General features: G+C 44.0%; 2 protein-coding genes across 2 annotated transcripts in view; one reads left to right on the top strand and one right to left on the bottom strand.

Annotated features, from left to right (window-relative positions):
- Positions 1-4,758: 4,758 nt before the first annotated feature.
- On the bottom strand, positions 4,759-11,165 carry LOC306701016 (zinc finger FYVE domain-containing protein 1). The gene is made up of 12 exons (XM_079166224.1): positions 10,938-11,165; positions 9,994-10,275; positions 9,614-9,836; positions 9,288-9,505; positions 9,058-9,164; positions 7,889-7,997; positions 7,652-7,749; positions 7,437-7,554; positions 7,067-7,237; positions 6,742-6,934; positions 6,319-6,417; positions 4,759-6,106 (listed from the first exon to the last, which is right to left on the bottom strand). Exons 1-12 carry the CDS (start codon positions 11,052-11,054, stop codon positions 5,874-5,876), a joined length of 1,968 nt encoding a protein of 655 aa, XP_079022350.1. The 5' UTR covers positions 11,055-11,165; the 3' UTR covers positions 4,759-5,873.
- Positions 11,166-12,878: 1,713 nt separating this feature from the next.
- Positions 12,879-15,000, top strand: part of dpf1 (double PHD fingers 1) — a gene marked incomplete at its 3' end in the record, with an annotated part of 36,245 nt that continues 34,123 nt past the window's right edge. The window contains exon 1 of the mRNA XM_079166678.1: positions 12,879-12,957. Within this exon, the coding sequence (XP_079022804.1) occupies positions 12,926-12,957 (32 nt within the window). The 5' untranslated portion in view covers positions 12,879-12,925. The remainder of the gene's footprint in view (positions 12,958-15,000) is intronic.

Below are 15,000 nucleotides of genomic sequence, written 5' to 3'. Positions count from 1 at the left end.
TGCAGCAGCTTGCCTATTGTTTAGTACACAACTGGGTCCAACAACAATGACCGGGAAATAACGTAAACCTTAAGGATAACGCTGGAAGGACCTAAAGGAGTGATCCATTTTAATGCTTGTGTATGGAGCAATCAGGCTATGACAGGCTCCCATGAAGGGGTTGCATGCAGTGTGTGTGTGTGTGTAGAAATATGCACACGTCAAGACATACTGGCTTTGGCACCCAGGGTTTGAAGCAACCTCAAATGCCAAGGCAAGGGCACGCACACACCGGACACACACACACACACACACACACACACACACACACACACACACACACACACACACACACACACACACACACACACACACACACTCACACTCACATTCTCCATCAAGACATGAACAGAATCCAACAACTGTGCCCGTCTCAGGCATTTGTGACAGGCAAAGTGTTGGCACCACTGCTGTCTCTTATGACATCGGAGGCCCGTCGCAAAATGACAAGTCCCATCAGAGTCGAGGGCAGAAATGCAGCGATTGACTCGGCAGATATAGAGATTTTTCGGTGTAACACATGAGATGGTTCAGCCCAGTGTCGCGGCAGGAAATGCTATCTATTGGTTTTGTGTGCATGGACACGAATTGTACTTTTTTTTTTTTCCCGTGTCGCTCAGGATGAAAACAGTGCAAATGGAAAGTCAATTAGGACGCACAAATTAAACGCATTCACGTATGCAGCAATCAGAGTTAGTGATGTAGTGTTGAATATAAAGACAGATGGTGACTTTCAACAACGAGACCGATGTTCAACACCTTGATGAGGTTTTGTTGCCTGAACTTAACATTTGTTTTGTTGACTGAACCTAACTCTACGTAGTTTTTTTAATCCCAACCAGTATGTTTTACCTGAACCTAACTAAGTGATTGTGTTGCCTGAACCTAACTTTTGTTTGATGAAAGTAGAAAAAGTGTTTCAAACGTCACAATTAAAACTGAAAATGTGTGTCCCTGTACACCAAACCAATATATTGCATTTTGTGACTATTTCACAAACTGCCGTTAGACTGTGTTGGATGGTAATTTTTAGATTTAAAGATAAAAAAAACCCCTCTTTGTTTAGAATAACAGATGGTTGGTTGAGGTGTGGTGTGGTTAAGGACTGTGACAAAACCCAGAACTGTAGTCCACATGCCCCCCCCCCCCCTCCTGCCAGCAGCTGTCACTCATCAGCGCTGGGTGTCAGAGAGGACCAGGACTGCAGTCCTAACAGGCCTACAGGGCACGGAGATGACAGGTCTTTAGAAATAAGTCAATTGAATGCTCAGTCACGACCTCAATCACTTCCTTACTCCCCGTTTGGCATATCTAATATATATGTCTTAATTTAAAACGACATCTCTATTAACATTATAGAGCTCTGATTAAACTGCAATAATTCAACCGTTAATGCTTATGTAATCGAATAAAGATTATGTGATGGTGTTGATGCATTATGACTTGTGACATCATCGCTGCGTACAAAACACACATATGTAATCATGTCCAGACACAATCACCTCCGCTGGCTTTACATGTGACTCACGGGTAAACCGCTGTGGATTACAACATCTTGATACGTTTCCCTGCACCGTCTTTGTCGCGTCAGCTCTGCTTATGAAGACCGGTTTCTTGAAGCATGAATAACTTAGTCGCGGAGACGATGCAAATTTCTGACTTCCAAATAGGACAGCTTTATAGTAAGATCCCCTGCTGGGACTCACCCAGGACAGTTAACGGTAGGTGGTCTGATGTATAATTCACCATGGCGCAGCTGCAGTATTTCTGCTCATCTAGCGCCCCCCTGTGTAGAAACAGGACATCACAACATGCACCGTAGAGCATATTTCATGCTGTAGAGTAGACCCACCACCAGATTTGCTCAGGCGAAGACTCTTAAATTCTTTTGAGGTCATTGTTTAATTGCGCATGTCAGAAGACTTGCAGTGGTACCAGTAACCTTTACAGATCGCTCTCATACAAAATTGTCTCGAGGCATAACATTGCGTGACAAACACTGCTTCACACTGATGGACACGTCACAGTACCACTTTAAAGAATGTCATAACAAATGTCATAACAAATGTCATAGTATAGTGAGTCGTAAAAATGTCAAAGTATAGTATGTCGTCAAAAAGTTAATACAAGTTTATTTTATTGTATGTCATGAAAATGTAAAAAAAAATGTCATGGTCTAGTATTTCATGAAGAGGTTATACAAAATATCTCAGTATATTATGTCATAAAAAACTAAAAAATATGTCATAAAAATGTTACAGAAAATTCACAGTATAATATGTCATTCAAATGTAGTCAAAATGTCATATGACATACTATATACTAAGACATTTTTTATGACGATTTCATGGCATACCATCCTGTGACTGTTTCTGACATACTATACTACATTATTTATGACAGATTTGTATGACATGCTAAACTATTTTCTGACTTTTTTCTGACAAACTATATTATGAATTCTGTATTCCTTTTTAAAGCCATACGATAATGACATTTTTTTGTGACTTTTTTAACCATATAACACTAATATTTTTTTTAGTTTTTATGACATTTTTGTTAATAATTTGAATGTAATAATATACGTTTTTATAAAAGTCAATGCTTTTATGACATTTTGTAAATACATTTTCATGGCATTTTTGGTGTTTTTTCGTGACAGAATGGTAAACTATTTTGACTTTTTCATGACATACTACACGCCTTACAATACTGTGACATTAGTTTTTTACTTTTTTGAAGCCATACTTTACAAAGGCTTTTTTTATGACTATGAGTGTTTTATGACATTTTTTTATGAAATTTGCATACTATACAATATTTTCCCGTGACATAGTATATATGGTCAGACATTTCTAATTACATTTTCATGATGTACAATACAATGATATTTTAGTGACTTTTTGATGACATACATATTGCATTATATTTTTTATGTCATGCTATACTATGACAGAACGCGTTTTTTTGTCATCACTGCCTGAACGTGTCTTGTTCAGACTAATGCTTCATGAAGGATATTTCCAGTTTGGGGGGACCACACAGAGGAATAACAGCGGAGACACATGGGGAAGAAATGCAATTTACCTGTAGCAGCACCAGAGGCTAAACCTCTGGTGCTGCTACAGATACAACCAGTACAACCTTTGAACTAAACTTCAGGCTTTCTTTCTATAAGTGCAGGTTCACATGAATCAGTTTAACAGCGTGGTAGCTTTAAAGTGTGCGCAGGAATGAGCACTGAGTGGCTAAGTGCTGTAGTAGTAAATAAAGATCATTACCTCAATTCAACAACCAATAAAACTACTTCAATATATTTTTATACACCTCTTATGTTATGTCAATTATTTAAAAAAGTCATATACTTTAATGTGTGCTATATCATACAGAGTAGCATCTACTAGCCTACAGTATAGACAGACACTCCTGTCTATTGTCTCCACATTGACATTCTGTGTAGGAGTCTGTGACTGTGAGGCTTAAGTCAATTTAACCTTGTATAATTGGTTTGTGATGGAAATGAGCACTGCTTCATGGATATTAGTCAGCGATCCATTAGAGCGCTGGACATCAGGGACCATGAACTTTAGATAACCTAGAATCAGATGATGTAAGAGAGGGAGGGAGGGGGGGGAGAGAGACAGAGAGAGACAGATAGAGAGAGAGATTCTCTGGGTAAACCAGCTGGAGGACAGTCTCACGTCTTCTGAGGGAGAAAGATACAAAGAAAAACAACAAGAGGAGGAGGAAACAACAAACGGGTGTAAACAGGCTGAGATGCAGCTGGAGGCGCTGCAGCACTATAAGGAACCGAGACATGAGAGAGGATGACTTAGTGGATTGGAGATAATCACTTCCATCTTGTGTTTGTTTATTGATAATTTCACAAATGAAAGATCAAGTTCTCAGGGACGTAAACATAATTTGAATGTTCAAAGACAAACACACCACCAGCTTCACCGACCACGGCTTGAGCTTTAAGCTCATCTGTGTTTGACACACACAGGTTCATACGGAGCCTGAAGGAAACGGAACAAAGGGCCTCTGTGCCAGGAACATGTATAGAAAACACATGTATTACTCCACCAAGTAGAATTTGCATGGAACTCTTTAATCTCATCTCGTATGACAACAAACGGAACATATTTACTGCCAATGCAAATGAGAATGAACTGATCCGGGCTCGTTATTAAGCCGTTTATATAAAAACACGAGAACGAGCTGTTCACAAGCATCTCTTCTCCTGCAGCCACATAAGAAATGAACGCTGCTAAAAGTGGTTTTTATGACGGATATGATGGGAAAACATAATCAAACAAAAACAACGTATTACAGTACGGTATCACCAAATTGTGCATAGAATCAGCTAAACAACTCCCTGACTTTAACAACTTTAAAGAAAAGCAAACAGAGGTATTATTGATTAGGATATATAGGAACATGTCTCCTAATACAGGCTAAAACAAATATACTTATGTGAAGAGCAAGTCTGTGTCCTGCTGGGTGAAAGAAACACACAAACATTTATCTACAGATTTCAGTCTCACCATCAGATAGTTTTCACTCATTTAGCAGATTCATCATTATTTAAATGTCGAGCAGTGTTCTCTTTTATTGCCACGTCGTCTTTCTGTTGTCTTGTAGTTACTGTGTTTCACATTAATGCTATTAAATGGTTATTATGAAGAGATTAGAGAGAAAGGCAGTACGTGTGATACATTTGTAGAGACACAAAGGCTTCCTTTATTGAGACACGCCTGATTTAAGAAAGAAAAATCAAGATCGTCAATTTCCAGATATCTCTGGAAAACATCTTTTAAAATAAGAATTGAATATTTCTAGACAGAGATTAACTGCATTCATTTATCCAGTATGTTAAACAGAGAAACTCTTTTTGTTTCCACAAACACCACAAGTGATTTGAGCTCAAGTGTCCAGTCGAGCGCGTCCTTTATATTAAGAGAGCTTTCTGACGCATCAGTGGCTCAACAGTGTTTTACATTAACCTCAGTACGTCAGTACACAGGTTTCTCCATGCATTGGAATGTCTATAATGTGTTGTGCTAAAGATTTTCTCTTCCTATCCGTTTCCCCGTGTTGTAGATCACACTGCTCTGTAATCAGGCACATGTAATCTCATTACTCCGTACACATACGGAAGAATCCCCTAAAACTATTCTCATGAGCTATAGAAATGGGAATGAAGATTCCCATGAAGGCACACTGTAGATCTTTCTCTCCAGAGTAATACGGAAACACACAAAAAGTCTGAACTGCTTTTGTTTCCTCCCTTCGTCCATCAAGAGGACGAGGATAGAAACGAAGACCGCCTCACACAATCTCCACTTTCCTGCTCGATGTCCTTACTTTTAAAACGGGCCGGTTTCAAAATCCCCACCTTTCAGATCTCCCCCACTATTCCCAGTGCCTCCCGTTTACTTGTATTCTCATTTTCAGCAGACAAACTGGTCAAATTAAGAACACAAATGACGGAACTAAGGGAGACTACAGTTGAGTGCAGTTGAGAGTAAAAGCTCTGCTGTTATGACGAGAACTGAGAGGAGTTTGCATGTCTTCATTTTCTATACTTCCAGTCGATCTATGTTGAGTTTTACCTCAATGAGATGGAAAGCTGATCCTAAGTCAGCACTGATAAAACCAGACCGGAACAGCCCGTCGTTCTTCACGCTATAACAAGGCTGATGCCATTTAGTGCTGCATAATCGATTCTCCTCGTCCTCTTGGAGCACCAGCAGCAGCAGCAGCAGCAGCAGCAGCTGCAGGATTCACAGCAGGTTTGTGTTTGTGTGTGTGTGGATCATCTGAGGAAGTTCTCACAGAACATCCTTCCGGGCGTAGCAGCCGTCACACACTCGCACCGGGTGGTCCCAGCCTCGGGAGGGAACAGGCTTGATGTGAGTGGAGCACGGGCCGCACACGCCCTGTCCACAGGCCCTGCAGTGGTGCTTGGACATCACCGGAGTGAAGGTTTTGGAGCACTGGTGGCACTGGGTGATGTCCTGGTCTGGCACCCAGTAGTCTGGCCGAGCCACATCTTTCATAAAACCTGGAGGACAGTGGACGGAACGGTAGATATTTAAATCAAGATTTTCTGTATGTTTTTTTAATCAGAGCATGAATATCCGTCTGTGAAATGACAATTTTAGGATCCCAACCGTCATTAATGTTCACGGTGTGAATCCCTAAACTGCTGTTTATTTTGATCCCAGAGATAACGTGCAACCAGAGTGTGTAGAGGTGAAATGCCGCTGCACTCACAGAGAGGGTAGTCCACAGCTGTGGTGACCAGGTCCAGTGTAGACTGGGCCACCTCGGTCACTCTGCGAGCTATCAGCCCACGAGGCTCCACCTTACTCACTGAAGAGAAGAAAAGTGTGTGTGAGAGACACAGAAGCAGCAATTACATAAATATATGTGAGCAGCTATCACAGACACAATACACAAAATCAGAGATTTACGCTCTCTGTAAATGAATTTAAATGGAAATCTAAGCGTAGTTAAGCTTTGAAATGACAAATTAAAGGAATAAGATGCTTGCAAATTAAATGCCTATTCATCATTAATAACCCTGTTCTGCATGAAACCACATAATGTATAAAGATCTATCAATAAAATCACTTCTCTGTAATTAAACACAAACTGGCTGGTTGAGATTCACTAACTGGTTGGAGGTTGTCTTACCCTGGCTGTTGGTGTCTGCTGGTCCTCCCTGTTGGTAGCAGGCCTTACACACCCGGACCGGCCCACTGCCCCAGCCTCTCTCCGGCACCGGCATCCTGTGGCCGGAGCAGGGGTGGCAGAAACCCTCGCCACACGACCGGCAGTGGTGCTTCCTCTCCGCCTCCTCAAACACATTGCGACAGCCATGACAGGCCTCGAGTTCAAAAGGTAGAAAACCGTCAACACTCGCAGGGCTCTGCGTGGTAGCCTTTTTCTTTCACGTGTGGCCTAGCGTATTACAACTCTAATTAACGGCTTCGCCTCGGCTTCAGCTCTTCATACTCACAGTGATCTCGGTGTTGGGTCTCCAGTATGGCGGTGCTACCTGGTCAGTGACCCAGGCAGCGACAGCCTTGGTGGGCCCGGTGCTGTACTCCGACACCGACTGGATCACGTAGTTCATCCCGTCCAGGACCCTCTGGGCCGCGTTCTGGTGGTTGGTCAGAAAGGTGTCCGACTGAAAGAAAGAAGAAAGAGGGATGACAGTTGAAATACAGAGGGTGGCAGGGTTTTATAGTCAAGAGGAAGGGAGAGAGGGATGACAGGCCTCGAGGAACAAGGATGCAAGATAACTCTTTAACAATCTCGTCCGCCAGATGCCGAAACAATGATCTCAGTATTTCAGTGATCTTGTAGGAGAAGCGTGGAGGACTCACCCCCTCCCAGACATGTTTGACCTCAGACCGCACCACGCCGCTCTCAGGGTCCTGGTTCCCCACCCAGTACTGTCTGCTGCGGTAGATCACACCACAGCTAGCGCACTCCAACACAAAGCTGAGACGGGGGACACACACACACACACACGGGACAACATGCATGATGAACGGATGAAAGGCAATGAAAAGGTGTGTGTGTGTGTGTATTTACGTACCCTGACCAGGCGTACTTGGCCAGTCCATACCACGGGTTGTCAGTGGAAGCTGACGTTTTGGGCAAAACAATCACTTCTCTGCCTCCTTCATAGCACCTCTGGAGACACGAGACACAGACAATAAAGACAGAAAATGTATTGCGTAGTGGGTTATTTATTGTGAGATGAAAACATATAAACATCACATTTTGAACTGGGACCCAGTTCCCCTGAACTAGCTGGCGTGAGGAGTCTTACCTTACAGATAAGGACCTTGTTGTTGTACTGGTGTACATACTGGCACAGTCCATCTGCCATGTGGGGCACCCTGTCTCTCAGATGGTTCATTCCATTTTTACAGCGAATGCTGGAGACGACACAGAGAAAGCAAACCTTTACAGACCGACATGACAGACGTCAGTGATGCGGACCGAGTCCTTTCAGAACCAGCGTTAGGGTTTCTCCCACTCTCAGCTTTGCATCCAGAAGAAGCACAAAGAGGAGGAGGACTTCAATGTCTCCTTTCCACAAATATGGAAAACACATCACGTTTTATATGTCCCACTGGGGAGACATCTAGAAGAACAACAACAGACTTCTGCTTTAAGAGAATAAAATCCAAATCTGTTATTCAGCCAGAGGCAGCCGAAAGATCTCTGTTTGTGTTTCCATCTGGCAATAAAAGCCTTTAACTGCTGCGTGAAGATGTTGAAGACGAAGGATGTTCCCCAACTCAAGTAAAGAGACAATATTCAGAAAAACATTTAGATATTAGAGATCTGCACCAGACATGATTTAGGACGTATAAAAAGACATCTACTACGTCTCCACAGTACGATTCTAAACATCAGAAGAAAAGCTGTTAAACTGGAAACTGTACCGTGGGGATCCACCCCCCCCCCCCCACGCGGTTCGGCAAGCATGTGAACCGCCGATTAATTACACAGTTTAACCATCATAATATCGGCCATTATTCAGAAAGATATCTCATTGGGAGATCGGCATCAATGCTACATTGTGAAGAACACATCTACAGTATGTTGAAATCTGCAGGAGGAGAGCTACAGCTAACGGCTAACAGCTAACAGAAGTTCTATTGAATTACAATACGGTACGTTAATGCTCTGCTCAGTGAAAAATGTGACGAGCAGTGGGGCAAGAGATCTGTCATCTCTCATAAAGCATCGGTGAACTCTGACATCTGCAGCCCAGAAATAAAACTAAAAGTGTGATCCAGCCATCTCTGACATGATCTCAGGGTTACTTTAATTCCAAAGAATATTTTTATCTTTAGAAAGTACAGAAAGGGGATTTGGGAGCACTGAAGAATGTAAGTGTTGAGAAGTGTAATTTAGCAAAAGGTACAGAAGAGTTGGCTGTAGAATTTCAGGCCCAAGAGAAAAACTGAAGAGAAAAAAGAAACTTACTTGCAGCTGAGGCAGACAGCAGAGCAGGTGAAGTACTCGTCTGGGAAGAAGGAGTGGGGGGTCATCTTATCGTCTGACAGCTCCCCACAGAAACGCTCACTTAGGGCCTGAAGGACGTAAAAAAAAGGAAGCCAGAGATTGATGGGAGAGAGGAAACGGGGACACAAAACAAGATGAGAGACCGCAAGACAAAACTGTCTTCATCTCTGTTAAAGTTCTCCACCATTCACCTCCAGTGCGTGAAACACTATCCCGGGCTGGCGGGGGGAGCGTGTGTGAGTGTTCTTCACTTGCTGCCTGACGGCCTCCAGCAGCCTGCTGTAGTCAGTGGGAGGCGTGATGGTCTGAGTGCCAACGTACTGCACCGAGTTGAAGGCCTCGGTCCCCAAACCCAGATCGTGGAAACGCTTCTGGAGCAGCGTGTCGGCGTGGCCGCCCCCCTTAGAATCTACAAGAAACCCGTAAACATTAATCCTGTAAGAGGGTAAAGAACCATGCTCGTAGAACTGTGTTTACAGTATATTCATGCAAAGAAACGTATATTCCCCTCCCTTACCATGACCGAGTAACTGGGTGTGCGTCGTTTCCTGGAAGACGATGACAGCTGGCCCAAGAGAAGAGAGGGGCACGTCCAGACCACAGCGGCTGGAGAGGGCCCTGAGCTCCGGGGTGAAGTGCTTCAGGTAGGCCCCCGAGGCGTTGCTCAGGAACTGGAACATGTCGTTGTGGAGGCGCTCGGCCCGCGTACGATAGACTACTATATCAGACACCGCCAACACCTGGAAAACAAGGGAGTAGATCTGTAGTCTAAAACAGGACACATGGAGGAGTGTGCACGGTGTTGCAGAGAAGTTACAGTATGAGCATAAGGAGAGTTAAATACATCCGGCCATCAGTCAACTCCAACAAAACCGATACAGCGGCCACTTAAACTACCTTCAGCAGCAGCCGCATCCTCTGGTTCTGGTTGGCCGCGGCCCCCAACAGGCCCTCGGTGTCCAGGGAGAGCAGGCTGAGGGCGGGGTCGTACGCGGCCCACACTCCCACCGTGCAGGAGCTGGGGGACTTGGAGGTGTAGAACACGCTCTCACCGCCGAACAGGATGTGGTTGAGGGTGTGGGACTTGCCGTCGCCGGTGTTGCCAAAGATGGAGAGGACCTTGACTCCCGCCACGTCCCCACAGCCGAGTCGGTCCACGAACTCAGACTCGTCGCGCACCTTTAGGAGGGAGAAGAAAATGGAGAGCGGAGAGTCATTTGTGTGTTCAGAAGATGGATCTTAACCGTGATATAATTGGCTCCCCTGCTGACTTCATTGAATCAAGGGGGGAAAGCATATTGAATTTGTGAGAACAACACAGAACTAAATGAAGACCTAGCCACTATATTAAAGACTATTTACATTCAGTGGAGACAGACATCTTTGAAATGAAGACTGTATATTCATTAACAATGTTCTGCTGGGCCTTCAGCTCTCTCTCTCACACACAAAGGACCAAACCAGTTGTGCAATACATCCCAGACTATATGGATATAAGTACAACGACCCTCGTTATCGCCTGCACTTTGTCCTTCTGCCACAAGAATACACGAGAATGTATCAGCTGGGCGGCATGACTCACCTGGGACTTCCCCAGTGAGGAGCCCATTTGCTACGTGCTAAACACGACGAGTGTTGTTATTATGTGGAGTAAACATCTGTCAATTTAAGTTAAAAAAACAGTACTTCACTTTAGCTCGTTTTTTAAAAAAGCTAATACGTCTTATTTGTCAGCACTGTCACTGTTAGCATCGGTGACAAACCGACAGTTGGTGGCCTTCGTCAGAATGTGTGTTGTGTAGCTTAGCGGCTAGCTGTTAGCATCGTTAGCTTAACTCTACCTGGAGGTTTTCTTGCTCGTCCACCAGCAGGAAGCTCCGTCCGCCGTCGGGACTCTCCTCTGCCTTCATTGGACCGATCGAGATACTCTCCATTTCTTTCATCAGTATTTCGGACATCGCTGTTTAATTAATTACTTAAAAAAAACATATTTTGCGACGGCGAAAAAGGCAAAAACGAAAGTTAAACATGACTCCTCTCCCCCGTCCGTCAATCACAACAACAGCGCGTGTAGCCCGACGACGCTGTGGGAGGAGCCAAGGGAAGCACGGCAGGGTAGTGACGTAAGACGCACCGTGCGTACGTTTGGTCAGCGTCGTGTCTGGTACACTAGCACCACCCTGTGGACAAAAGGCAGAATGACACCCAACATGCCATTCAACAAAACTTCCGATATCAGAGGATAAAAATAGCATGAAATTGGATGAAATGATGACTTCACAGAGCCATAAATTCTGTCAGTATTATGTAGAAGATGTTTTAAGATAAATCATTTCACGCAAACCAAGTAAAATTGAAGTCCATATATTGGTTTCACTACATAAAGCTGAAAAATAGAGTTATTTAAGTCAGCAACTAACTCATAATTACAGCAACACTGAATCAAAGTTTATACTTAACTGGCAGAGAGTGTTTTATTGGAGCAGTGGTTCCATGTTAGAGCGGCTTGCTAATGTTCATTAAATATTTGTTAGCACAGATCTATAAATATCACATGTCACTGAATGGCTTCAGAGCGGCGCCATTGCTGTGAGCAGGACACGGAGAAAGAAATTCCAGCATTGCAGCTCCAATAGTACCTACCGACTTTCCTTCCTTCCTTTCACCTTCCATCCTTCCTTCCTTCCTTCCTTCCTTCCAAGCAGGGATGGAAAGCATGTTGGGGAGGAATTTAAAGAAGGAATTAAAGAAGGAAGGAATAAAGGATGGATGGATGAGGAGATTCAAGAGGGTCCCATTCTCCGGGCTCATCCATGAGAGACAAATGTCTGAAAGAATCAATTATAGGCCTACTCTCAACCCATCGCCCCTGATTAATGAATAATTAAAGCTGCTCAGTGCAGGGCTACCTAGCACAGATAATATAAGATTAACCATGGGTCTATCAACATGCCACCACTATTGTAAGGTTATGTAGACACAGCGTCTCTTAATATGCCCTAAAATAGTTTGTATATACTTGCAATTAAAGGGTAATAGCCTATATAATTGAATATGATAGGCCTATATTTTCTTTAGTAATTGAGTTGACCAGCTTTGAATGTGGATTGTATGTTTTAAGGAAATTAGGTTAATGCTTTTCTGGATATATATAATATTGTACTAGTTGTACCCTATAATAAGCTCACAGGTCAGGCAACACTCACCAAAGTGCATAGCCTATATGCAAAGAAAACATAACAAAAAATAATAAAACACAATTGGTTAATATTATTTTCTCTTCATTCAGTATGAAATTTAGGCTTCCCAGCAAGTTGCCACTTACATGATGTGGTGCAATTTTGGGACTGGCCAGTGCAGACTCAACCTCGCCCATCATCATCATCATGCTCATCCTCATCCTCATCCTCATCCTCACCACCCAGACAAGGAAACAATGCATAAGAGAAGCTGGCATCTTCAGACTGACAGACAGTCCTGCAACCCAACCTTGACACAACTGTATACGTTTCTTTATTTTTTATTAATATTTGTATTTAAATAAATTCAGAACCGGGGGATGGCATTGCTCTTACAAGTCCGAGGCGGGACTGTGGTCCACTTAAACCGCCATCCCCGCTGGTACTTGTAGTGCGCTTCCCTTCAGCATGTTTCATGTTGACATGCGTAAAAGACTACACTTCCCCAAAGCTGTCACAGGGCGCTCCCGCCTCCCATTGGCTGCTTGCTCCAGCCGCAGCCCCAGAGAATGAATGAAATTGGAATAGCAGCTACATTACATGTACAATACTGGGCTCCGCAGTGTTGCATTCTATCATACTATATCAAAATGGCCACAGCGGTGCAGAACCCCCTCAAATCGTAAGTACAACACATTTCCTGAGCGTTTGCGCTTTTTTCCGTATTTGTGCATGCTGTCAGTGCTTTTTAAGAGCCTTACATTCCCAGATATTTCTCAGCACGATTACCAACACATCTGTACATGCAATGCATACAGCAGAGATGGAGATAATGTCAGCGAACGCGAATCAGCCTTAAAGAAAAGTTAGATTTGAAGCTGACGAGGAGGGGGGTCTGTTTCTTTTTGGCACGAGGGGATTATTGTGCGCGCCGATGCAGTTCATATGATCATTTGAGCCAACAGCAGCGTGTGTGCAGGGATATGGAGGAATGCTGGAGGTAGATTTGGGTGACCCGGTGTGTCCCTTGTCACTGTAGCCAGCCAAGATCACGGTCAAAGCCAGGCTGGGGTGGCAGGCTGGCGGGGGAGGCAGGGAGCTTAGAGGGCTTTACCGTACCTGTGAGCACATTTTTTGGGACACAGAGGGGGTAAACAGGTAGGCAGGATGAAGCTCGCTGCATGGGTTTTTGGCTGCAGTGTTACCTTTACTGCCGGACCTCTCGGAAATACATAAGCCGAGGTAAATACACTGGTGTACGGCTTTAACTCTGAGACTTGCTTTCATCTTCAGCGCCTATAATAAAGCCCATAATGGAATCTAAATTGCGGTCTGATGTTTTACACTTATCGTGCATCTTAACGGGCATTTAATTCTATCTAATGGGTCTTTAAACGGGTGGATTTCCCGTGAAGTTTCTCCCGAAATAATCCCCTTTGTGCAGGTTTTTTTTGGGGGGGTCTTTTTGTGTGTTGTTTTTCTGAGACATGGTTTCAGCGGAATGCAGACGCCTGCTGCCCGCCTGGGCTCCCGGCCAAAAAAAGGTGGCTGATGTGCGTCTGTCAGCGGGTACTTACAGGGAGCCGAAACAAAAAAGAAACAGCTCCACAATAGCTCCGATATTCACATACAGCCGAGGAGTGAGCACACAACAGATCCAGCTTAGGCAGTTTGAAACAAAGAAAAGTCGTAGACCTAGTGTGCAAAAAAACAGGGGCGCACGTCGGATGCTGCACAGGTTTCACCTGAGCAGTGATATGGGATACAGACCTGTCTGTCTGACTGTCTGTCTGTCTGTCAGCCTCTCTGAGATGCAGACACAGGCGACATTTCGTGCAAATCCATGAACGACTGCCCTGTACGTGCCTTTCTTTGAAGAGCACTTCACAGCCGATCGGTACTGATTGGGCAACTATGTGTGTGTGCTGCCGTGATTGTACTCTGATGGTATTTTAGTTTTTCTTTTTTTTGTTGTTGCCCAAATGCATTTCACTAACAGCACATATCTCAATGATGGCGTCAGAAAATATTTGATGATGAATAATTTGGAGGTTTAACAACGCTCTAATAAACTGGTTTCCAGTAACGTTCTGTGGTGACGGGACAGGAGTGGACAGGTGGACTGGATGGAGCCCGTCATGTGGGACCTTTTTTAGCTCAGAGCTTCTTCTTCTCCTCCTCTCCTCTTTGCTCATCCAAGCAGAGCCAAAGTGTGGCCAGATTAGTCCCAGAGGCCCCCTCTGACACCATGTCAAAGGGATTAAATTGACTGATTTGCATGGAACATATATATATACCAATGTACCAGGGCAGAGAATGAAGTGAGGTTGTGGTGACAGGAAAGATAATATGATAGGGAAAGAATGAAAGCATAATTCAAACTAACCAGTTTTCAGTGGTGGTCTTGCAAAAAAGAAGACATGGCACAAAGCAGTAAAGTTGTCAGCCAGATGCAGACCTGCAGGGATGCTGGCGCACCGTTTCACTACAGCATCTGACTCCATGTGCAACAGTAAAGCCGAATGTATTTATGACACAAGGCCACAGCAATCAACGCTGCCTTCAACACCTCACCAACTGTATGAATGCCATTGTTACGCGGTATGGGTTTAATGACGTTCCAGTTACCACACACACTGCGATCGGCTTTTAAACAAGCCCCTGTAATTAGCAACAAAACTTGCTGTTAGAAGGCTTACAAATTAAAGGCCCATTCAGCAAAATG

Source organism: Pholis gunnellus (assembly GCF_910591455.1).
Source record: "Pholis gunnellus genome assembly, chromosome: 9".
In the NCBI taxonomy this organism is placed as follows: domain Eukaryota; kingdom Metazoa; phylum Chordata; class Actinopteri; order Perciformes; family Pholidae; genus Pholis; species Pholis gunnellus.
The sequence above is the reverse complement of the archived record's forward strand: the minus strand, read 5'-3'. Positions and strand labels throughout refer to the sequence as shown.